Source organism: Myotis lucifugus, unplaced genomic scaffold, assembly GCF_000147115.1.
Source record: "Myotis lucifugus unplaced genomic scaffold, Myoluc2.0 scaffold_22, whole genome shotgun sequence".
NCBI lineage: Eukaryota > Metazoa > Chordata > Mammalia > Chiroptera > Vespertilionidae > Myotis > Myotis lucifugus.
The window spans coordinates 7,147,072-7,171,286 of record NW_005871070.1 but is presented as its reverse complement, the minus strand read 5'-3'; the positions used below and the strand labels follow the sequence as shown (position 1 = coordinate 7,171,286).

The window sequence follows — 24,215 nt, the reverse complement described above, 5'->3', positions numbered from 1 at the left end:
GTAACAACTTTTATCTTTGTTATTTAGCTTTCGTGTGTCTTCAGGTTACTGTGTGATGCACTTTCATTTCAGCCTGGAGGACCCCCATTAGCATTCCTTGTAGAGCATGTCCACTAGTGATGAACTCCTTCAACTTTTATTTAAGAATATCTTAATTTTTCCTTCATTTTTGAATGATAGTTTTGCCAGATACATAATTCATGGTTGATAGTTCTTCCACCACCCGCCCCCCTCTCTTTTTCTGAAGAGAATTTTTATTGTGGATTCTTAGGATGTGTTAACTCACTTTCTCCCTTTCCCTCTCCCTCTCTCCCTCTCTCCCTCTCTTTTCAGTGTAGCTCTCTTTTGAGTTCATCCTGCTTGCAGTTTCAACTTCTTAATGTGTAGATTTGTGGATTTCTTTCCAATATTTAGGTTGTTTTTCAGCCATTATTTCTTCACATATTTTCCTTTTTATCTAGGAAAGCCTTTGTATTTATATGTTGGTATGCTTGATGGTGTCCCAGAAATCTCTTTGGCGCTATTCATTTTTCTTCATTATTTTCTGGTTTGCTCACTGACTGGATAATTTCAGTTAAACAATCTTTAAGTTCACTGATTGTTTCTTCAGCCTGCAAATCTGCTGTTAAATCTCTCTAGTGAATTTTTTATTTTAGTTATTATACTTTTCAGTTCTATAATTTCTTTTATTCTTTTTATACTTTCTGTGTACTTAATTGATAATTGTTATTTAAGTTATCCTTCTTGTCCATGTTTTTAATTATGCATTTTAAAACTGTTGATTTAAAGTCTTTAGTAAGTACAGTAACTGTTTCCTCATGGACAGTTTGTATTAATTTCTTTTTGTCTTTGAATGTACCATCCTGTTTTGTTTCTTTCCATGCCTTTTAATTTTTTGTTGAAAATAACAGGTTTTAGCTCTAGCCAGTTTAGCTCAGTGGATAGAGCATTGGCCCACAGAGTGAAGGGTCCCAGGTTCGTTCTGGTCAAGGGAACATACCGTGGTTGCAGGCTTGATCCTCAGCCCCTGTTAGGGCGCATGCGGGAGGCAACCAGTCAATGTGTCTCTCTTATATCGATGTTTCTCTCTCTGTGTCTCTCCCCTCCCTTCTACTCTCTCTAAAGAATCAATGGAAAAATATCCTTGAGTGAGGATAAATAATTAATTAAAAATAAGTGTAAGATAAAAAAGAAAATAATAGGTCTTACATATTATAATATAGCATATCTGAAAATCAGATTGTTCCCCATCACCAGGGTTTGCTGTTGCTGTTGCTGTTTATTGGCTATGTTTGCTTGTTCTATGACTTTTCTAAATTATATATATATTTTAACCCTTTGCACTCCGCTGTCCCCTCTCAGGGGACATCGGAATTCTAGCATATCACTCGGATGTCCCCTCTCAGGGGACATTGCAGTTTATTAGTGATTACGGGGAATTGAGTTATTTCAACGCAACTTTTTGAGACATGCATGTTTCCCTGAAGTTTTATCTTGAAATGGCACAAGAAATTAAATCAAAATATCGTAAAATTACTAAGATATATACAAGAAATGTCAGCGGGTTTTGTGTCGGATTAAACAATAAACTACATATTCCCGATGTGGGACAAAGAAAACGGGACTGCATTGTGTGTTCTAACAGGAAAACACCTGGTGGCAGGCGTCAAACCACTTATTACTGTCAAACATGCACTAATCAGCCTGCAATGCATATTGGGGAGTGTTACAAAACTTATCATACTGTACAAAATTATAAACAATAAAATATTGGTTTTTTTTGCAAATATACATTCCTCGATGTCACCCAATTCATATAAGTCCAATATCATTATAATACGTTACTTGGTTCCAAAATTATACTAAATAATACGAGGGTCTGTAAATGCACGTTTCCGCCGCAAAGTAGCGTCGAGTAGCTGGTAGCCAATGTCCAGAATGGTTCGGAGTGCAAAGGGTTAAATATATTCTTATTTCAGAGCAGAATGGAGAGGGAGAGATAGAAACATCAATGATGACAGAGAATCATTGATCGGCTGCCTACTGCATGCCCCCCTACTGGGGATTGAGCCTGCAAACCGGGCATGTGCCCTGATGGGAATTGAAGCGGTGACCTCTTGGTGCATGGGTTGACAGTCAACCTCTGCGCCACACTAGACAGGCCAAGACAACAATTCTTTGACAATAAGATCTGTATTGCCCCCTCTGACACTTGCAGCCTGCATCCAGAGTTGCTAGTCTAGGGTGTGGTGGGACGGTAGATGGGCAATTTAAGGCTTCTTTCTTCACCAAACCTTGTTCTGATAGTTGTGACTTTGTTTTTTTTGTTTTGTTTTGTTTTTTTTACTAGATTCTAGAGTTCTGCAAAAGTTGATTCTGACACTTTTTGGTAGCTAATTTGTGGCTTTTATGAAGGAACCAAACCGTGAAATTGCCATTTCCATTTCTTTTGCTGATGCCATTCCCCATGGACATATTTAATTTATGGACTATCTACATACCTTACTTCTTTACCCTTTTTATTTTATGACATAATTATTTCAACCTGAAGGTATAGAGAAACAAAAGTGAAACCCTTGAATTGTATATGTTAGCAACTCAAAAGAACTCAAGACCATTTTAGAACTTTAGCTATCAAGAATTCTGTGTGGTGCAATGCTTAGTTACCTACTAAAAGAAAAAAGATGGTGATACGTGGTTAAAAGTTACCATTTTAAATTTCTAAATTTTTATTTTTAATTCTGGAATGTTGGGATAGATTTCTAATGCCTTTGTTGTTTGTAGGCCCTGAATAGAATCTTTGGGATTTAAGTGATTGAAGTCTAAGTAAAAGTTGGATAATTTACATTTAGGTAATTGAGTTAATGTTTTTGTTAATTTTTTTCACATCATTCAATTATTAGTGAATAGAAGGCAAGATTTTTGGCATAGATTATTAAGGACCTTATAATTTTCACTTAGCAAATAATACTAAAAGCTTATCACTATGTCAGGATTTCCCAGCCTCAGTACTGTTAACATTTGGGGCTATTTAATTGTATTAGCAGGGCAGTCCCTGATCTGATCTAGGTGCATTGCATTTAGTGATCATGTGTTTTCCAACACCTTTAATTTGGAAGAGTTTCTCAACTTCTCTTTCTTGACATTGAGACTGTCATCATACTTTCAGCTGTAAGTTTTAGTCTCCGTTAATGATTTTTTTTAAATCTCTACTATTTTCCCTGTGTTTATTGGTTGGCATTTTACTGTATGGATGAACTTTTCTTTCTACCTCAATTTGAGTTTGTCCCCTGTTTCCTTATTATTGGATTGGAATTATGCATTTTTGTTACAAATACTGCCAGTGATATTCTATTCTTAGACATGCATCATATTTACTGAGATAGGATGTCAGTTTGTCTCAATATAGGTGATATTAATTTCACCAAATGATCATGTCTGCCATATTTCTTTATTGGAGTTAAACTATGGATTTAATAATTTACTGTTTATTTATGTGGTATGGTCTCATGTGTTCTTAGTATACTTGGTGGGTTATAATCCACACATATCCTTTTAAGATCTGTCCCCATAATTCTTTAAGTACTTCTTTACTATCTGTCACAAGATGTACCAGGCTTGGCTTATACTTTCCTGATCCAGCCTTGGAATCAGCCTTTTCTTCAAAGAGCTCTGACTTGGGATATTATGCTATGAGTATTTGGATTGTATTTAAATATTCTATTTTAGCCCTGACCAATTTGGCTCAGTGGCTAGAGCATCGGCCTGTGGACTGAAGAGTCCCAGGTTCGATTCCGGTCAAGGGCATGTACCTTGGTTGCGGGCACATCCCCAGTAGGGGGTGTGCAGGAGGCAGCTGATCGATGTTTCTCTCTTATCAATGTTTCTAACTCTCTATCCCTCTCCCTTCCTCTCTGTAAAAAATCAATAAAATACATTTTAAGTATTCTATTTTAGCTGGCCTCTTCTGGCCGTGCACCGTCAGGGAAGAAAGGCTGCCTTGCTACTGCAAGGTGGGGTAGAAGTCCAGACTCAGTTTGGTCTCAGCTAACCTCTGTTGACACTATACAGTGGGGAGGACCCCCTTAACTTGAAGGAGGGTGGAAATTTAGGCTATCTTCTCAGCCCCTTCTGACACTCCAGGGGTGTTAGGAGGCACCTTAGTTACTGTTCGGTAGAGGTGGAATTCTAATTTCCTTACTTGGTCACCAGTGATATATTTGAGGAGTGGTAGGATCAGGGCACTTGACTGGTGTTAGGATGATTAAAATAAAAAAATATTTGTTTTGAATTCCTATGCTGTACCTTTTCTAATTTGTTCACCAGAGAGAGCAGGCTTTTGTTGCTGTTGGTTTTCTGTGTGTTGTTTTGTTTTTATTTTTGCCTGTGCTCATTGGAGTTTCTGGGTTGCAGGTTCCTCTATTGCCAGGTCCAGGATATATAAGAGGCAAAAATAAAACCCAGGGAACTCATTGTCATGTTGTACTTCAAGATCCAGGGTCACTAGCCAGCACACCTTCATCTCTTCACCATTCAGAGGCTTTTGATGTTTGTTTTTTATATATTGGATTCAGGGGTTGTGTTTAGTGGAAGAAATAGGGAGAAATGTGTCTTTTCATTTGTGTGGAATTGGATATCCTAAATAGTTTAAAATAAAAAGAAGTCTATTAACAACTTATTTTAAGTGAAATACTCAAAAAATACTTATTCTTTAAAATATCTTTGTAAGTAGCTAAGATGTACATAAGGTTATGTATATCTCTTTATTTTTTTAGGGTTATGTACTGAAGGACTCTACCGTGTTAGTGGGAACAAAACTGATCAAGACAATATTCAAAAGCAGTTTGATCAAGGTAAGATAATAATTATATAAAATAAAATTGTTTCCTTTTCCTTATTAAAATTTCATGGTGGGAAGATTGATTTTCAGATGAAAACCTTCTAAGGATATAGATGTTGAAGGGAAAGAGCTTTGAAGTGGAATTAGAAATATCTATATATATAAAAGGCTAATATGCTAAGTGTCTGTCTGGGTAATGACGTCACATAGCAACGCCACCCAGCTTCCTCTCCCTAGCAACTAGCCTCCTTGCATTTTCTTCAGCCCAGGAACACGACTTGCTTGATAGCCAGGTGGAACCATTTTACACTTCAACCAAATGTCTGTGAAGCGTTTTCCTGCGCCTCATCTCATTTGATCCTCACAGAAGTCCTGGAGTCGGTAGATAGGAGACTCGGTGGAATCCTATTTTCTTTCCATTAGCTGGAAAACAGAGATTTAGAAAGCTTAGAAACTTGACACCACTGAGAAGAAATGAGAAATGATGGACCTTGAAAATGACTTCAGGCCTGACCAGCGTGGCTCAGTGGTTATGCGTCAATCTATGAACTAGGACAGGGGTGGGCAAACTTTTTGACTCGAGGGCCACAATGGGTTCTTAAACTGGACCGGAGGGCCGGAACAAAAGCATGGATGGAGTGTTTGTGTGAACTAATATAAATTCAAAGTAAACATCATTACATAAAAGGGTACGGTCTTTTTTTTTATTTTATTTCAATAGTTTTATTCATTTCAAACATTTTAACAAGAAGAATGTAAACACTAACTATTATAATCTGAAACTTCAAAAAATGGAGGAATCATAGCAAAATAACATACCTTATATTGAAGATGGCAAAGGCAAAATAAAATTGCCTAACAAAGGAAAGGTACAAAAGCCTTTCAAATTAAACTTAAATATAATAAAATAATTTAAAACTAAAACAAATAGAAAAGAACAAAATGTGTAAACAGTAAATTAAACATTTTCTTTAGTGCAACTTCCAAATTATGCCCGGGACGTAGATGTAGATTGGGTTGAAAGGTTTTTGGTCTTTAAAACATCAACTTCAGTGGGAACAGTGTTGTTGGTCTCCTTTTTTAGCTAATGCATCAAAGTCTGGAGTTAGTTTTGTTGTGGCTATTCTCAGGATAGATCTGAGGTGTTCGTCAGTTAAGCTGGATCTGTGAGGGGCTTTGTTGATGTTCATAACGCTAAATGTCTGCTCACAAACATAGGTTGACCCAAACAGCACAGTATCTTCTGTGCCATCCTCCGGATGTTTGGAAAAGTGGCTTCATTAAGTGAAGCATAAAAGTCTCTTAGTTCAAGAGAGCTGAATTTCTCCTTTAGGACAAAGTCAGACTGAAGATCGATGAGTTCCAGTTGCACCTCTTCTGGTGCTGTTTCAGGGTTTTGTGACAAAGGACAGGCCACCAGTTGAAGTGACTGGTCAATTTTTTCAACATCAGAAAACCAACGACAGAATTCTGCATGCAGGTCATCCAGTGATTTGCTGTATTTCTTCACGTTTTGGATGGTCTCCTTCTGTGTGGCTAGTGTGGCAAAATGAGTGAAGACTTTGTCTGAAATTTGTCTGGAAAAGAAAATCAGCTTCGATTTTAAAGGCTTTCACATTAGTGTACATGTCATGTACATACTGATCTTTTCCCTGTAGCTTCACATTTAGCTCATTCAAATGTGAAAATATATCTACAGCAAATGCAAAGTCACACAGCCAATTCTTGTCACTCAGCTCAGTAAATTCGTCAGACTTCCCCTTTAATTTCAAAAATGCACCAATCTCTTCTTTGAGCTCCCACACTCGTTGGAAAACTTTGCCCAAACTCAACCAGCGGACACGAGAGTGGTAAAGTAAGTCGTGGTGATCCGCATCAGTTTCCTCCAGAAACTTAATAAACTGACGGTGCTGAAGTCCCTTTGTTCGAATGAAATTAACAAGCCTTAAGACTGGATTAACAACATGATTAAGTTGTAATATAGACTTGCACAATGATTCCTGGTGAATAATACAGTGAAGAAAAATAACATCTTGGTTAGGGTTCTCCCCTTTCACTTTATCCTGAATTCTTTTTAGCAGTCCAACATTTTTTCCAGTTAAATTTGGAGATCCATCTGTCGTGACATTAGCAAGTTTACTCCATGGTAGCTCCCATTTATTTAAAAAAAAAAAAGTTCCGTCATTTTGATGTATGTACATATGTGCTTTATGTTTTTTATTATTTATTTACCACAAGTAAAGGTCAGGAATTGTTATCTTTCTTTTAATTTGTTTTTACTGTTTCACTTCATTACTGCTGTGTATGTGCTCCATGTGAGTGACATAAGTGCTTATGTATGTGGGTTCCGACTTACGGCGAAAAATGCGTATGTCACACCGTAGGAACGGATCTCCGACGTAACCTGAGGACCTACTGTAAAGCTCTCTGGCACCAGTTGCACATGTGTGTGTGTTTCCACCTGTCGTTGTCGATTGTGAATTTGGTTGGCCCTTCTATTATAGAGAAAGGGCAAATAGTGACATTAAAATATTTCTTCTAATTAATTTCCTTTCAGTGTGCACAAATTCATGCACCAGGCCACTAGTTTAATAGAAGAGACCACAGAGGCAAGAAACAGGAGAGCTATAAATCTATCACCAAAATTGGAAAAATAGTAAATTGATTTATGACACATTGGCATCTTTGTATATCACAGATAGTACTTACTTAAAAATGCGATCTAAAAAAATTTTCCATGATATCGGGCCAACTAATTATTAGTAATAAAAACAGAGCTGAATTCTCTACTCATATTAAAGTAAATTCCATATGAGATCAAAGGTTTAAATGTAAAAAAATGAATACTAGGAAGAAAAATGAGTAAAAGTTTCATGCTATATTTTTGAAAGTTATAGTCTTGGAGTAGAGAAAGGACTAAACTTGATATCAAATCTGGAAAGTATGAGCAAGATGATAAACTGGACTACCTAAAAATGTAAAAATTCTGTATGAGACAGTGGATTAAACATAAAATTAGAAGACACACTATAAATTTGGGGAAGATATGGAATATCTGTGTTAGATTAAGGAATTCATATCAGAAGAAAGTAGTCAACATATATATGAAAATGTGCTGCTTCTATCAGTTATATCGAAATAAAAATTAAAACAACAAGATTGTATTTGTTTGTTTTATTGTCAGAGTGAAGATTGTTGGTAAAGTGTAGACAAGCCAGTATTTTGTATACTGTTGGTTGTAGGTGCCTTTTGAATATCTATTAAAATTCAGGTATCTTTGCTAGAGAAAGTCAGCTTGTAAATACTTGTTACAATAATCTTTGTGTAGGCATAGCACTACTTAACAAGGGCATACATTGCAGCCTTTTTGTAATTTTTTTAAAAAGGAAGGGGAACCTTGGCTGGTATGGTTCAGTTGGTTTGGCAGCGTCCTGTGCATCGAAAGTTTGCCAATTCAATTCACCGTCAGGACACATTGCCTGGGTTGTGGGCTGGATACCTGGTCAGGGAGTATGTGGGAGGCAGCTGATGATTTGTTCTCATATCAATGTTTCTTTCTCTCTCTTCCTTTCTTTCTAAAAGTCAATTTAAAAAATATTTTTTGAAAATTTTGTGCCCGTTTAACTACATGCACCCATTGACATAAGAATGTCAACTAAAAAAAAAAACAAAAAAAAAACAAAGAATGCCACCTAAATTTAAAAAAATAAAATAAAATGAAGGGGAACTTCCCATGTGTTTACATGTTTATAAGTAAAATACTAGATATCCATATAAAATCATATTTATGTGTGTTGAAATGGTAAAATTCCTGTTATTGAGTGGTATGTGTTTGCCTTGTTTTGAAAGAGTATTGTGGATAGTATGTTATCTCATTGTTAAAAAACATTTTGTTAGAAAATCTGTTTAACCTTTATAATATTGGTAGAGTTTTGCTTCCAATAATAGAGGAAGGATAGCCCTAGCTGGTTTGGCTCAGTGGATAGAGCGTTGGCCTGCAGACTGAAGGGTCCCAGGTTCAATTCCGGTCAAGGGCATGTACCTTGGTTTGGGGCACATCCCCAGTAGTGGGTGTGCAGGAGGCAGCTGATCGATGTTTCTCTCTCATCGATGTTTCTAACTCTCTATCCCTCTCCCTCCCTCTCTGTAAAAAATCAATAAAATATATTAAAAAATAAATAAATAAAATAAAGGAAGGGTAGTAGTCAATACCAGGGCCTTTTGAATTAGACTTCCTGGTTTTGTTTTCTGGTTCTTCCACTTAACTGTCTTAGTGCCCTAGGGAAGTTAATCTTTCTATATCGCAACTTTTTCATATCTAGTATGGGAGTGATAATAATTATGAGGAATAATGAGATGATGCATATGAAGAGTTTGTTGTGCCAGGCACCGTATTAAATGTTTGCTGGGTAGCTGTTATTGCAAGGAATGTAACCTTAAGGAAATAATCTTTAGTACATACATATATTTATCATAGCATCTTTATGTTTTTAAATGAAATAAATTGAAATGTTCAGTGATAGAATATTATGTAAATTATTAAAACTGGAGAATATTGTGTAGCCATTAAAATTATTTATGTAGGGCAAAATATTAATGATTAGTGATTATTCATTAAGGATCTGTGTGAGTCCTTAGTACTATTCTTGCAAATTATCTGCAAGTTTGAAATTACATTAAATGTTACCCAGATCCCAAAACAGTTTTGGAAAGTTGCTTGTGAAATTTTAATAACTTTGGACAGTGCATTAAAGATGAAATCAGTTAGGAAATACACATCTGATTTGTTTTTGTCTTGTCTTTTGAATTATTAGTGATCAGAAAGGGGCTGAAAAGAAACATTAAAATATAAAGTGATTGTCTCTGTGTGATGGAATAATTTTTTTCCTTTTTGTGGTCTATATTTGTATATTTTCTATCATAAGTATTCATTATATATAAATAACCTTATGATACATTTAGTATGTTCCATTCTTGTGTTGTGGTGGGGTTTTTTTTAATATATTTTTATTTCAGAGAGGAAGGGAGAGGGAGGGAGAGTTAGAAACATTAATGATCAGAGAGAATCATTGATTGGCTGCCTCCTACACACCCCCACTGGGGATTGAGCCCGCAACCCAGGCATGTGCCCCTGACCAGAATCGAACCCAGGACCCTTCAGTCTGTAGGCCGACACTCTATCCACTGAGTCAAACAGGCTAGGGCCAATCCTGTTTTTTAGGTGAGAATTTCACTGTGTTTAAATGTAAAATTTTATATAAAAACTAGAGGCCCAGTGCACAAATTCATGCATGGGTGGAGTCCGGCTGGCCTGCCTAGATGGGGGCCAATCCGGCCAGGCCGAGGGGCTGCCCCCCCCCCCAATCTGGCCAGGTGTACGTCATAGTGACCGGTTGTTCAGGTTGTTTGGGCGTTCCGGTCACTTGGCTTTTTTATATATACTAAGGGCCCAGTGTACGAATTCGTGCACCTTGAAAGGAACTGTGGGCTGCAAGGCTGCTGTAGGCACTGGGCTTGGTCTCAGACCATCCTCCGCACCCCCACCCGGTCCCTTTCACCGCAGCCCCTGGTCACCTGTCTGTCAGCAGCCCCGCTCCCGCCGCCGCCGCTCCCATGCGCTGAGAGCAATTGGGGCTGACACCAGCAGTGGGTGCGAGCGGAGCTGGCGCCATCAGCGGGTGCAGGCGGCAGCTGCTGACCTGATTGCCTCTCAGGAGCAGGGGAAGGTGGAGAAGCCCTCAGAGGCAATTGGGGCCGGCAGCGGGTGCAAGCGCTGTGCTGGACTGCGGTGTACAGGAGCAAAGAATTTTCAGTAACCACCGGAGGCTCGCCCCGATGACAGCGACCTGCATCCTGCCTTGGTCTAACGCCCCCGCTCACCTGCTCCACCATTCTGCCATGGCCAACACCCGCCATGTTCCGCACACGCCCCTGATGGTCAGCGCACGCCCCCTGATGGTCAGGGCACATCATAGCAACCGGTTGTTCCAGTTGTTCGGCCATTTGGTCTATTTGCATATTAGCCTTTTATTATATAGGATAAAGTTTTAAGTATTATTGAAAAGGTGTAAATTTGAATTTGTATTCATAATTTCTGTTGTTTTTATGTTCCCTTAGGGCCTCTTTTAAATAGCTTATATAAACAAATTATTTTAAACGTAGATATTAGTAAAAGCTAATGTTCTTTAGTATACTAATAAATCTTGCTTGATTCTGTTCCCTTATCCTTATAGTTTATCTATGTTAACACAATGAAGGAGAGATGAATCAGCTTGTAAAGAAAGGTGGCTAATGTTATACCCAGATTTCAGGATCCCCAAGAGACCAGCCGTGTCCGATGCAAAAGCAAAGAGTCTTTTATTCAAATCTGGGCTTGGCTCCCCTACCCTCCTTACTGACGCAGCAGCAAGTGGCAGAGAGAGAGAGCCAGCCCTGTGGGGAGAGAGGTTTTATAGTAAGGGGAGGAGAGAGGACTGTGGGCCCTGCCGATTGGCCAGGCGCAAGTCGGTGTCTCGTTACACAGGATGTGGTTGTATCTACGGCGCGCACTTCCCTTGATTATCATTGGTTAGTTTAAAGAAATCCTAGGTGTGGCTAGCAGAAGCTTGGACTTCCGGGAGGAAGCTTCTTGCTGAGCACATGGCTGCTCCCCAAAAATGGAGGATTCGGGGCAAGATGGAGGGCGTAGCCCTCGCCCTTTCAGCTAATGAGAATGCTTAAGTACTTCTATAATAACTTAAACTTATTACATAAATTATAAATTAATATTTTAATTTTTGTCTTCTAGATCATAATATCAGTCTAGTATCAATGGAAGTAACAGTAAATGCTGTAGCTGGAGCTCTTAAAGCTTTCTTTGCAGATCTGCCAGATCCTTTAATTCCATATTCTCTTCATCCAGAGTTATTGGAAGCAGCAAGTAAGTACAAGCCTCCTCTCCCTCCCTCCCTCTCTCCCTCCCTCCCTCCCTCCCTCCCTCCCTTCCTTCCTTCCTTCCTTCCTTTTTGGAGAGGGATGATGGGTTTTTGTATATTGATTGCTATGTGTTTAAATCAGCCATGCACTGGAATGTGTAGCTAATGAAGGTATTTTTCTATAACATCAAGATATATAGATAAAACATCAAGATCCCTGGAGTTGGTCCCCAGAAATATTTAGGTTTTGTTAGTCTTCCAGGTGACTGGATGCTCCTAGAAGTTTGAAGTTCATTGTACTAGAACTTTGAGAGTTATGTTTTTAATTCAAACTCAAAGGCATTGTAGGAAAATTAAATAAACTTTTCAATTGAATGTATGTATAATGTACTTAAGTAAAACATTAACTGGTACACGTGTATTTAAATTTTTTTTAAGTCAAATTAACTTTGGCCTCATGTCTCAAGTCGTTTTATTTAAAAGAAGGCAGGAAGAAAGAATACTTATTCAGTATTTATTCCTGCTTTGGCATCATTCATCCTGCTATTTCTATTAAACAAATATTCATTTGTTGCCTGAAAAAATGACATAGAAGATCTATTCAAGTATTGGGTAACTTAGTGCTTACTCCACATTTTCTCCTCAAAATAATGAGTGTTTTAAGCATTTCTCTTTATTTCCTTTTGTTTACAAATGTTAAGGCTCTTTAAAGTGAAACTACTTTCTTATAATTTTGATTATGTTAAAATTCTTGGTTAAAAAAACTTTTCATTAAAAATCACTATAAAAAACACAATATATGGTATAGTTGCCTTACACAGACTTTCATATGTAAATTGGAAAATGGTTCACTTGATAGCTTACATTTTCTCAATAAACAGCAGCCTCAGAATTTTCCTACTTAGGAAATTTTTGACTACTGATTTAGAAGTAATCTGTGGCAAATCAGATTTGTTAGTACTTGGTTATACTACCTACTTGTGAGTTGGTATGCAGATTGGTCTCCAGAAGAACCCGTTGTTACTTTTTGGAAGAATCGAATGAGGAAGAGCAGTAAAGCACTCCCTTATCTCTTACTTACTGCAGAACCACATTTCTATTATCCTGTTTCATAATTTGCATAAATTTGGAGAATAACTGAGCTAAATGTTTGTACTGCTTGTGAAGATTTTCAGTAAGCAAAGTGGATTATAAATAAGTATAGGGTGATGCTTTTAAATCAGGTATTGGCAAACTATGACCTACAGGCCAAATTCAGCTTGCCATCAAATTTTTATAGGTGCTTGCAAGCTGAGAATGGTTAAACAAAATGAAAAGGAAAAGGAATTTGGTGACATTTAAGAGCCTAACGGCTTCATAAGTAATTAATTGATTCTAAATTAATATAAATTGCTGTACTCTTTCCCATTTTACCATCTTGAATCAACTTTGCTCTATAGTGATTAGCTTTACTTGCAAAAAGGCTAATGCAGTAGGTGATAATGTGTTTTTAGCAGTTTCTTGAGAACATTTTCTTTGTTTTTGTTTACCTATCCTAAAATGATTCAAACACATTCCTGATTGTTTCTTTACAATAAGCATAGTAGGAAGCTTTATCAGATATTTTTAAATGTATGAGTTTCACACAAATTCCTTACTGCTTTAACTTTACAGAAATCCCAGATAAAACAGAACGTCTTCATGCATTGAAAGAAATTGTTAAGAAGTTTCATCCTGTAAACTATGATGTATTCAGATATGTAATAACACATCTAAACAGGTATTTTTATTTTTTTGTTTTTTTGCAAATAAAATGCAGAACAAATTTCAAACATGTAAATATAAATTGCTAATTTTAAAGTAGAAAAAGAGACACCAACTTATTTAAGCCTACAGTTCAATTTTAGTTTCTAAATTATTTTTTATGGATTATTAAAATAGATTTTTCATCAACTTGTTTAAAGAAAGGTGTATGACTCTTAATACATGTAATGATTATTTAAATAGAAAGTGTGGTAAGGTACATGTACTTTATTGTCACTTTTATTCTTTGGCAGTTCTCTTTTGTAGAATCTTAGAATTTTAAGTATAAAATGACAGATAATTAACCAAATCAACCTATTTGAAGTTGGAAAAATTGAGGTTTAAAGAAGGAAATATCATATAATTAATAAATGACACATGACCAGAATCCAAGTCTTTTAAAGAGTCCATTTGCTTTTCCTATCACATTGTGTTGCTTTTTGTATTAAGCTTGTTTTGTTGGAATATTTGACACAATGAAGTTTTATCAGAAACTTGAATTCATGTTACTTATGACTATTACTTAAAATGCAGGACATTAATCCTATTATTAACAACCCTAAATATACTAAACTTCAAGCTTATACTTTTGTTTAAAGATAGTCCTCCCAATGCCATACATTAAGTGAAAAGACAGTATTATATAACAGCTTAAATCTCAGACTGTGAATCAAGCAGGCTTGGTTTTGAAACATATCTAGTTCTGTGACCTTGTGCAAATTACCCTCACTAAGTCTTGATTTTTTTCACCTATGAAAAGAATGAGATTCACAAAGTTGTGGTACTAAATAGAATTATCTACATTTGTATTAATTTTTTTAATAATCTACTCATAATACTTTCTACTAACATTTTTATGAACTGAAGTTTGTTTTTTTTAACTAATAATGTCAATGCTCAAACCAGGTCAATTTCAGCCTCTACCTCTTAGAAGAGAATATTAACCAATGTTTAAGTTATTGCTATCATTATAGAATAAAATTATATTAGCATTTCTAGTATCTATTCTCTGAAGTCTCCTTCCCTGAGAAAATACCAGTATACACAGTATTGCCGTATAATTAGTGGAATTTCCTCTTTTGAAAATTACCATACAAGCCCTAACCGGTTTGTCTCAGTGAATAGAGCGTCGGCCTGCAGACTCAAGGGTCCCAGGTTCGATTCCGGTCAAGGGCATGTACGTTGGCTGCGGGCACATCGCCAGTAGGGGGCGTGCAGGAGACAGCTGATCGATGTTTCTTGCTCATCGATGTTTCTAACTCTCTATCCCTCACCCTTCCTCTCTGTAAAAAATCAATAAAATATATTTTTTTTAAAAAGAAAGAAAATTACCATACAAGTGGTTTGTGGTAAAACAGATGTGCACAGGGTACTATGGGGTACTATAACGAATATAGGGATGGTTTGTGACCATATTATTGTCTGGCCTGATCAAAGTGCTGAAATAAGAATTATTCTTCATTAAAAACTATAGGGAAAAGGGTCAAAGGGAAGAGCATGTTCATAGAATGACAGTGCTAGTCCACCGCCAGTCTTATTTTACACACTGTGTTTGGCTCTAGTGATATAACTACACAGGCAAAAGTGTACGTGATTTGTTGAGGAACAGCAAAGAGGCCTATGTGATTTAAGCAGAGTGATGGAAGGACAGAGTAAGAGATAAGGTAAAAAAGGGAAGAAGGACAGTGGCAGATTATATAGGGCAGTAATACAACTAACTAGCTTTAGTCCTCACAATGTTTTAGTGACAAAACAAGAAGGATGCTTCATGTATGTATGTCACTAGGCACACTGTGGAGTTCAACTGACATTTATTAGGAGGAGGGACAAGACTTTCTCAATGAAAATGGCATTGCATCTTGTTATTTAGAAAGGTTATGGGATGAACAAAAATAGATCCAGAGACAGAAGAATCAAACAGTCCATCAAACTTCAGGGGGAAGGCGGGAGAGGGGCCGGGGGCGGGCTAAAAAATCAACCAAAGGACTTGTATGCATGCATATAAGCATAACTAATGGACACGGACACTAGGGGGGTGAGGGCATGTGCTGGGGGGTGGGGTGGCCGGGGAGAGGTCAATGGGGGGAAAAGGAGACATATGTAATACTATATGTAATACTTTAAACAATAAAGAATTTTTTTTAAAAAGAAAGGTTATGGGGAGCCACCAGAGAGTAGAACAGAGAAATAACATCAGACTTAAATTTTTTTTTTTAATCTTCACTGAAGGATATGTTTAGAGAGAGAAAGGGAGAGAGAGAAACATCCATCCGTTGCCCTCCATACACAACCCAACTAGGAATCGAGCCTGCAACCTAGGTATGTGCGCTGGCACACAGGATTACGCTCCAACCAACTGAGCCACCTGGCTAGGGTCAGGCGACTTTAAAAGGAATACTCACCTAGATTATAATGGCTGCTGTTTGTGCCCAGGTGGCCAGATACTCTTATAAGTGCTATGGATGGCGTAGCAGTGAATAAAGCAGTCACCTATTTCATGGAACTTACATTCTGGTATAAGAAAGAAATCCTATATAATAAAAGGCTAATATGCAAATTGTCCCCTCAGGAGTTCGATCGCTCGCTATGACGTGCGCTGACCACAAAGGGGGCAGCGCGGAACATGGCAGGGGACCAGCAGGCAGCGGCGGGGCGCTGAGGGAGCGAAGAAAGGAGGAGGCAGGGAGGCCGGGAGGCGGGGATCCTCATGGGCCCTGATAGTCAGCCAGGCCTAGGGACCCTACCTGTGCACAAATTTTGTGCACCGGGCTTCTAGTAATAAATATACAATGGATGATTGACGAATTACAAAAATTAATCCATGAGGTTATTTGAGTATATTCTCTCACCCTCAATATTAGTGAGTTATTACTTGAAGTCAGTTGTTTTCTCCTAATTATTTTTCCTTTTTGTTCCTCTCCACTGCTTTAGTTTAGGTTATCATTTCTCGTTTAGGGAACTCATTTCTTTGTAATTGAACTCTCTCCCAAGTAAATGCCACTGTTTTAAACCAAAAAGTATCGATTTTTGGCTGTCCTTATAACATCTTAACATGACTTCAGTCTTTCTCAAAACAAAGTCTTCAAAGCAGCAGCACTACCTGGGAACTTGTTAGGAATACAAATGATCAGGCCCCACCTCATGCATAGCCTTCACTTTCTGTTTCAACAAGCCCTCCAGGAGGTACCCATTACACACAGTTTTTACTAAATTACTCTTTCTACCATTATAAGGCTCATCACCCTGGACTCAACTCAAACATTACCTTTTCAAGGAAGCCTTCCTTGGCCACCCTCATCTCTGATTTGATACCTTTTCTTTCTACTTTTTTTTAAAAAATACGTTTTTATTAATTTTTGAGAAAGAGGGAGAGAGAGAAACTTGGATCATCAGCTACCTCCTCCATGCCCCCCACTGGGGATTGAGCTCCAACTCAGGCATATGCCCTGACCTGGAATCAAACTGACGATCATTTGATGCATGGGACAATACTCAACCAACTAAGCCACACCGACCAGGGCTCTTTGTACTTTTTGATTCACAATTATACCTGATGCCTGTACTCTTATGTTTTTCAACTTTATAGATATTTTCAGAATCTACAATTGCCTGCTGCATAAAAACACCTGACTGGGCCCACTATATTTATTCTGAATATTGTCATTCAGTATCTTAACAAAGAGCAATAACTTTTACCACAGCACACATGTTTTTCGGGCACATATTTACCTTAGATGAGCAACTCCTATGTTGGGGGTTTCCTTTGGTTTTAACTTTTTTTTGTCGTGTAAATTTAAGTATAACATTTTCCTACTACCTTGCATACTGGATTGTTTCTTTTTTTTTAAATATATTTTATTGATTTTACATAGAGAGTTAGAAACATCGATCAGCTGCCTCCTCCACACCCCTGACTGGAATCGAACCCGGGACTCCTCAGTCCGCAGGTTGATGCTCTATCCACTGAGCCAAACCCGTTAGGACTGGATTGTTTCTTTATGTGTAAAATGAGAGGGTTGGATAAATACCCAAGATTCCATCTCAGTTTAACAATTTTGAGTTATAATTCAGGATTTGCCTCATATTTCTTATTTGTTATAGATGATGGTAGGAGTGCTTATCTACATATTCAAAGGACTGAATGCAAATTAATTAATTAATGTTTATTTATACTTTTATATTAATACTAGAGGCCCAGTGCACGAATTTGTGTACAGGTGGAGTCCCTCGGCCTGGCTAGCAATCGAGGCCGATCAGGGCTGTCTCGCCCAGTCTTGATTGAGGCCAAAGGTGGCCAGCCCACTGGGGAGGGACCATAGGAGGGCTCCAGGGTGTGTTCAGCCCTCTCACCTAGTCCTGATGGACTGGGGCCCCAGCAGCAGTCTAACCTACGGGTCAGAGTGTCTCCCCTCTGGTGGTCAGTGCGCGTCATAGCAGCTGATCCAGCGGTTGGCCAAACAGCTGATCAGTCGGACACTTGGCATATTACGCTTTTATTATATAGGATATGTTAATTTTAAGGTGGAATATGTTTCTATGAACAGTACTAGCTTTAAAATTAAGTTTGTAGCAATGTACAAGATATTTAATGATTGAAAATACTGATTTTTTTTAAATACTGGAAACTAATTTTTTTTAGAAGTTGCAAATCTAGGTTGGAAGATATGATAAATTTCTCCAAAGTTCAAAGTCTTATTTTTCAAGGTTCAAAGAGATGGCATATTATGGTTTGTCCTTTCATCTCACAGTAGTCAGGAAATTTGGATATGCATTTTTTGTTTCTGTTGCTAGAAACTCATTGAAATTTGTCACCTGTCCTTACCCCGAGAAAAAGTTTTTTCACATAAATAAGGTGGCTTCTATAAGTAAATTATAAAACCCTAAGCCACAACATTTTTAGAAGGCTATCTTTGATTCCTATAAGGAATGGATTTTACTACTTCTGTCTCCTGTTATAAAAATGTAGTTGAACATAGAATGCACAAAAATTATTTTAAATTTAAAGTTAAGAGGTGAAACTAGCCCTGACTGGTTTGGCTCAGTGGATAGAGTGTCAGCCGCAGACTGAAAGGTCCCACGTTCGATTCCAGTCAAGGGCATGTACCTTGGTTGCGGGCACATCCCCAGTGTGGGGTGTGCAGGAGGCAGCTGATCAATGTTTCTCTCTCATCGATGTTTCTAACTCTCTATCCCCTCTCCCTTTCTCTCTGTAAAAAATCAATAAAATATTTTTTTTTAAAAAGGTAAAACTAAATATCTGAGATCAATTCCAGATCCAAGGTTTTTTTAATTGTCATGAATTTTAATTGGTTTTCTAATTGTTTTTTCCTATTATAATTTCAGGGTTAGTCAGCAAAATAAAATCAACCTAATGACAGCAGACAACTTATCCATCTGTTTTTGGCCAACCTTGATGAGACCTGATTTTGAAAAACGAGAATTTCTGTCTACCACTAAGATCCATCAGTCTGTTGTAGAAACATTCATTCAACAGTGTCAGTTTTTCTTTTACAATGGAGAAATTGTAGAAATTGTGAATACTGTTGCTCCTCCACCACCTTCAAATCCAGGACAGTTGGTTGAACCAATGGTACCGCTTCAGTTACCACCTCCACTGCAACCTCAGCTAATACAACCACAGTTACAGACTGATCCTCTTGGAATTATATGAGTAGGAAGTGATTGCAGACAGCCTGAAAATGGACAGAAAGCAAACCTAGACATGCATGTTTCAGGGTTCAGTAGTATACTTCATGTTTCTTACAGATTGAAAATGATGAGACATTTTCTCTTTGAACTATATGGTATTCTTTATTCATTTACATTACAAATTTAAGACCATGTGCTAAGCATGACTGGAGAGGTTTAATTTTTATAAACAAAAATAGCTATAAAATACAAAAACTGCTGTTGCATGCAACCTCATTGCAATCAGTGTATCATTCCTGTGGCATTTTCTGTCACATTATATTGTGAATAAAATTTTTCTATAGAAATTAAATGATTTAAAAGCTCACATATATGAAACATTTAATGCTTTTCAGCCTACTTTATGGCTGGTTTTGTTATTTGATGTACTAATTTGGGCAACCTAATTTACTTTACATTTTAGCAGTCAGTGTAGATAATTAAAAGCCCAGTTAAGTATTTTTTAATTTCAGGCTACTTATGCCATGCTTGGGATGTTGTTTGAAAGAAAGAAGAATACACTTAACATTTTTCTGCACCATCTTTACTGCTAAGTAAACCTGTGGATGATACGATGAGGGGTAAAATGAGCATATTTCTTGTACACACATACCAAGGACACACTTGTGGCTAAAGTGAGTTGATAATGTGCAAAGGATAGTTGTCACCAACTCATTTCTTTATGGTACATATAAAATAAACATCTTGTATACTGTTAATTCTATAAACAGATGCATGTTTAAAAGATCTATGATGGTCTTGTAATCTTAATCTAATATATTTTAGATATTTTAATTTTTTCCCTCTTGGGAAATACATTTAGTATAGTGTAGAAAATACTTCATGACATTTTCATATAAGGTTATATAACTTTTCATACATAAACATGAAATTTGTTGTAGAAAATTCATTAAACCAAACATTTTAATCTAGGACTTCAATTTAATCTGTTTCTTGAATCTATTTTTATGTGGCCCTTAAAAACATCCAAAAATCCATTGCTAATATAGCAATAAAAATACTTTGGGTACTGACAGCCTCTTTGGAGTGTGTATATGTATAATTGCAACCTTGTATTCATATTGTTTTCTGTGGTATGTTGTACTAAAACCTAAAGTGTCTTTTGCACCATTTTTTAACCATTTTTTTCCTTTAATGTTGGTACCAGATTTGCTATAAGTGACTGCTGCTTCTGGAGTTAAATATTTTGTTAGTGAAGATACACCAGAACACTAATTATGGATAAAATTTTTAGCATAGGTGGCATAGGTAAATTTTGTTAGGCTTTATTCAAAATTTGTTCATTATCATACCATGCCATTTTTTTTTTCTGGAAAGGAAGAAAGCATTTGTTTTTCATTGTTTTGTGTACTAAAGAGAAAATTCTTTGGTCCATGTTGTAATCTTTATTCATACTACAATTTTAAGGTTGTCTTATGTGTATTATAGTAAACAGACGATTTTGAGATTCCAGGCTCCTAAGAGTTTGATTTGCTCCATTTTTTCCTAAAATAAATGTTGTCTTTCCCAACTGTTATGTCCTAGGTATGTACTTCTAATTTCAACTTCAGAATCAAGATGTCGACATGAACCAGGCTGCTGTTAAAGTACATGTATATTATAAATTATTTGTGTTATACTCTTACATGTTATTATCTTTTCTAAGAAAACAAAGTCCCTATTATTCCTATTGCAGAGCACACAGGAATTAAGAAAGTACAGTAATTTTTAAAAAGAAAAATCCGGTAAATGTAGTATTCTTAACTTGTTATATATTACTTATACCTGTTGTCTACATAGCTTTAATTTATAGCTGTCAGTTTAACATTGGCATGTTTGGCAAAGAAAAGTAAACTTTAAGAGTTTTATAAACTGTTTCTAGGTTGCTAAAAAATTTATTTTTCTACTATATATGGTATAGACAAAGCTCAAAACTATGTACAGGAAAAAAGCCTGACCATTTCTTTGGAAGTAGGCTGAAAAGAGAATTTTCAGAACTGTTTGTGTCTTCAGTTCACTTTCTCATAACTTGGCTGTTGTTAATATGTGAATCCCAGTTTATTTAAGCTATTCTCTTTTATACTGTGTTAATTTAACTTTCATGTTTATTTAGAATCATCTTTGTTATTAAAACTATCATTTATCATTTTCTACATTAACTACCTTATACCTTCCCTAAAACTTATCTCCACTTTTCTATGCATACTCTAATTGATTTGAAAATCTTCAGGGTGAGTCATTTGAAAGTATACATTTGGTTCAACCAATCAGAAGATTACAGTTAATTGAAAATTAAAGTACAGTTTAAACCTCAGTCTGTTACACTGAATTGATTGTGTTTGTTTTACCAAGGGTTTAGAAAATGTTTTTAAATATTAGAAAAATAATTTTAAGAACAGAATAATATAATTAAACTTTTTTCTGATAAGTTACTGGAAGGTTTCATCATTTAGGAACATATATATGAGACTTTTTAAAGGATGGAAAGACTATTAGTCTCATAATTATGGGTAAACATTAAGGCATTATATTTTACAATTTTAAATAAAATTCCATCTACACCCATGTTGCCATTGTTTCATTTAAGCTTGTAGTTATTACAATATTGTACTTAATAGTATCTATATTAGTAATAGTGGTACTCTTTCAAATTTTCAGATTTATTGGAAGTCAAATGCTGTTCAACAAACAATTAGAATATATAATTAAATTTAGAACAAAATTTCAGGCACAAAATATTTCTATTTGAAATGGAATTTGCTAGTAGTGCTTCTCCCTCCCCCCTCCCAATATTTGCAATGTAAAAACTGTAGGTAATAGCAGTCTAACCTGAATAGCAGCTTTTATTTTCCATACTGTTTGTAAATAATGTAGACATTTTATTTGAGGTACTGGAATTTAATTTCTAATATTTCTTAGATATAAATGAAAGGGGAAAATTAGAATAACAACTTGGGCCTTAGCTTTACATGGTGATTTTTAGGTTTTTTTTATACAGTAATAATTGTGATGCTTTTTGTCAACAATATAAATATATATGTATATAATTTCTAAAAAGTCAAAAGTGCTTTGTTTTTTGTTTATAATTAATATCATTTTGTGCTTTACCCACAGGATGCTTTAGTATCAGTGAAGCTTCTGTATAAAGAATGCTGTGAATAAAATATTAAGAAGCTGTGTGATTTTAAGTTCTAGTTGCTTCTGATTTTACCAGTTCACATTGGTAAAATCAACTAATCTTTTTGTGAATAAAATAGGAAAAAATAAATTGATGTCAATATGATGCAAGTTTTATTAGGAAAGTGTAGTACTGAGCTTTTACTCTGTACCATGAAAGGAGTTTAAAAATTCATTCTGGATATATACATACAGATGAAAATTCATTTTTATAAAGTATTCAGGTAAACAGAATTACACAGATTTCTAAGACTCAGAATAAAATTGCTTTTACAGTATTTTTTGTATTCATAAGGATCATTTAAAGTAATCCCTTCATGATTTATGAATATAAAGCTAAATTTCATGAGTGTATGTTAGATTCTATGGATCTAGTGAGGTCTCTTTGACTTGGGTCTTTTTGTGTGTGCTTGTCTTGAATTTAATCATTTTAACCAAATACCTTAATTCTTAGGTTGAACAATTTGACTTGTTTCAATACTTATGGGACATGTTTAATTTTTCATTGAAGTTCTCAGTAGCTTTTCAATTTACCAATCTTTGAAAATAAAATTTTCTAAGATTTAATAAGGGAAGGAACTACTCATAAAAATTAATTTCTTATGGTAAGTAACGTCTGTGAGTAGTTGTGAAGACTGTAAGCATTATTAGCTCATACCCAATATTCAGTTATTGGATAATGATATTGGATATGAGATATTAATATGATCTTATAATGTGATAATGGATTATTAATTTTGATCCAAGTACCATGATTCAGTTATTACCACGTTTAATATAAAATTATAAGCCTTGGAATTACTGCAGTGCTGGCAGTGCTGGTTTTTGTCATTGTTACCATAGTAAGGAATACTAAGTCTTGCAGTGTATGAACTCTGAGTAGTTGTCAAGGAATTTGTATTTAGAAACAGCTTGCTTATTCCCACAGTGGAGATTTTCTATCAGTTTTATTTGTCTTAAGTGGTAAAAATTATTATGAACAAATTAATAATGGTTCTCCTAATAGTTTGCCCAATTTTTAGTTAAGAATTTCTTTGTATTATAACCTATTTTTTCAAATTTCTATTTTGCCTTGTCCTTTTTTTATTTCCCCCTCAGAGAAGAAGGGAGAGGGAGAGAAACATCAATGATGAGAGAGTGCCGGAAGCCGGTCCATCCTTGCTGCTTGACACAGTCGCTGCAGGGAAGAAACATCTGCACAGCATGTGTTTCAAGGGACCTGGTGTATATGGCATACTGTTCTTAATATGTTTGCTCCCCTTCTTAGCACTATGTGTTTTAACCAAGGTCACCTCTCCGAGAAAGGTTTCCCCAGGTGGGATTTTTTCCCTGGAGTTAGGGATTAACAGGACTAAGGAAGGGAATAAATCCATAAAACCCCTTAACTAAGTGCCAGGCGGGTAGTTAATCACTTTACGAACAATCACGCTTAAGCTACATAATCTTTACTTAGAATAATCTCCTTCAGTTACATCCTTGTAGCTTAATAGAACAATAGAGTAACCTTGGAATGGAGATAAGAAACGCCCTAACCTTTGGAATGGAATGGATAGGATTAAAATCAACTGGTATAAATACAGATGTAACAGGACAATAAAGACCGAACCTGGCTATGATGATCAACTGAATGCTGCCTCCGTGTCATTCCTTCTTCGCCGACTCCGTCTACACCTTTGGGAACCTCGGGACCTGTTGGGGGTGGACCCCGACTAGAGAGAATCATTGATCGGCTGTCTCCACCCTGGGGATTGAGCCTGCAACCCTGGCATGTGCCCTTGACTGGGTTCGAACCTGTGACCCTTCAGTCTACAGGC

The 24,215-nt window shown here is 36.3% G+C and overlaps 1 protein-coding gene across 3 annotated transcripts in view; it reads left to right on the top strand.

Annotated features, from left to right (window-relative positions):
* ARHGAP5 (Rho GTPase activating protein 5) overlaps positions 1-21,656 on the top strand; it is a 94,222-nt gene extending 72,566 nt beyond the window's left edge. For 2 of the 3 annotated variants that reach the window (XM_023751528.1, XM_023751527.1), the window contains exons 3-6: positions 4,776-4,853; positions 11,628-11,759; positions 13,408-13,513; positions 18,880-21,656. In XM_023751528.1, the coding sequence (XP_023607296.1) occupies positions 4,776-4,853; positions 11,628-11,759; positions 13,408-13,513; positions 18,880-19,207 (644 nt within the window). In that variant the 3' untranslated portion in view covers positions 19,208-21,656. The remainder of the gene's footprint in view (positions 1-4,775; positions 4,854-11,627; positions 11,760-13,407; positions 13,514-18,879) is intronic. The other variant, XM_023751529.1, reaches the window with a different exon arrangement.
* Positions 21,657-24,215: the final 2,559 nt, after the last annotated feature.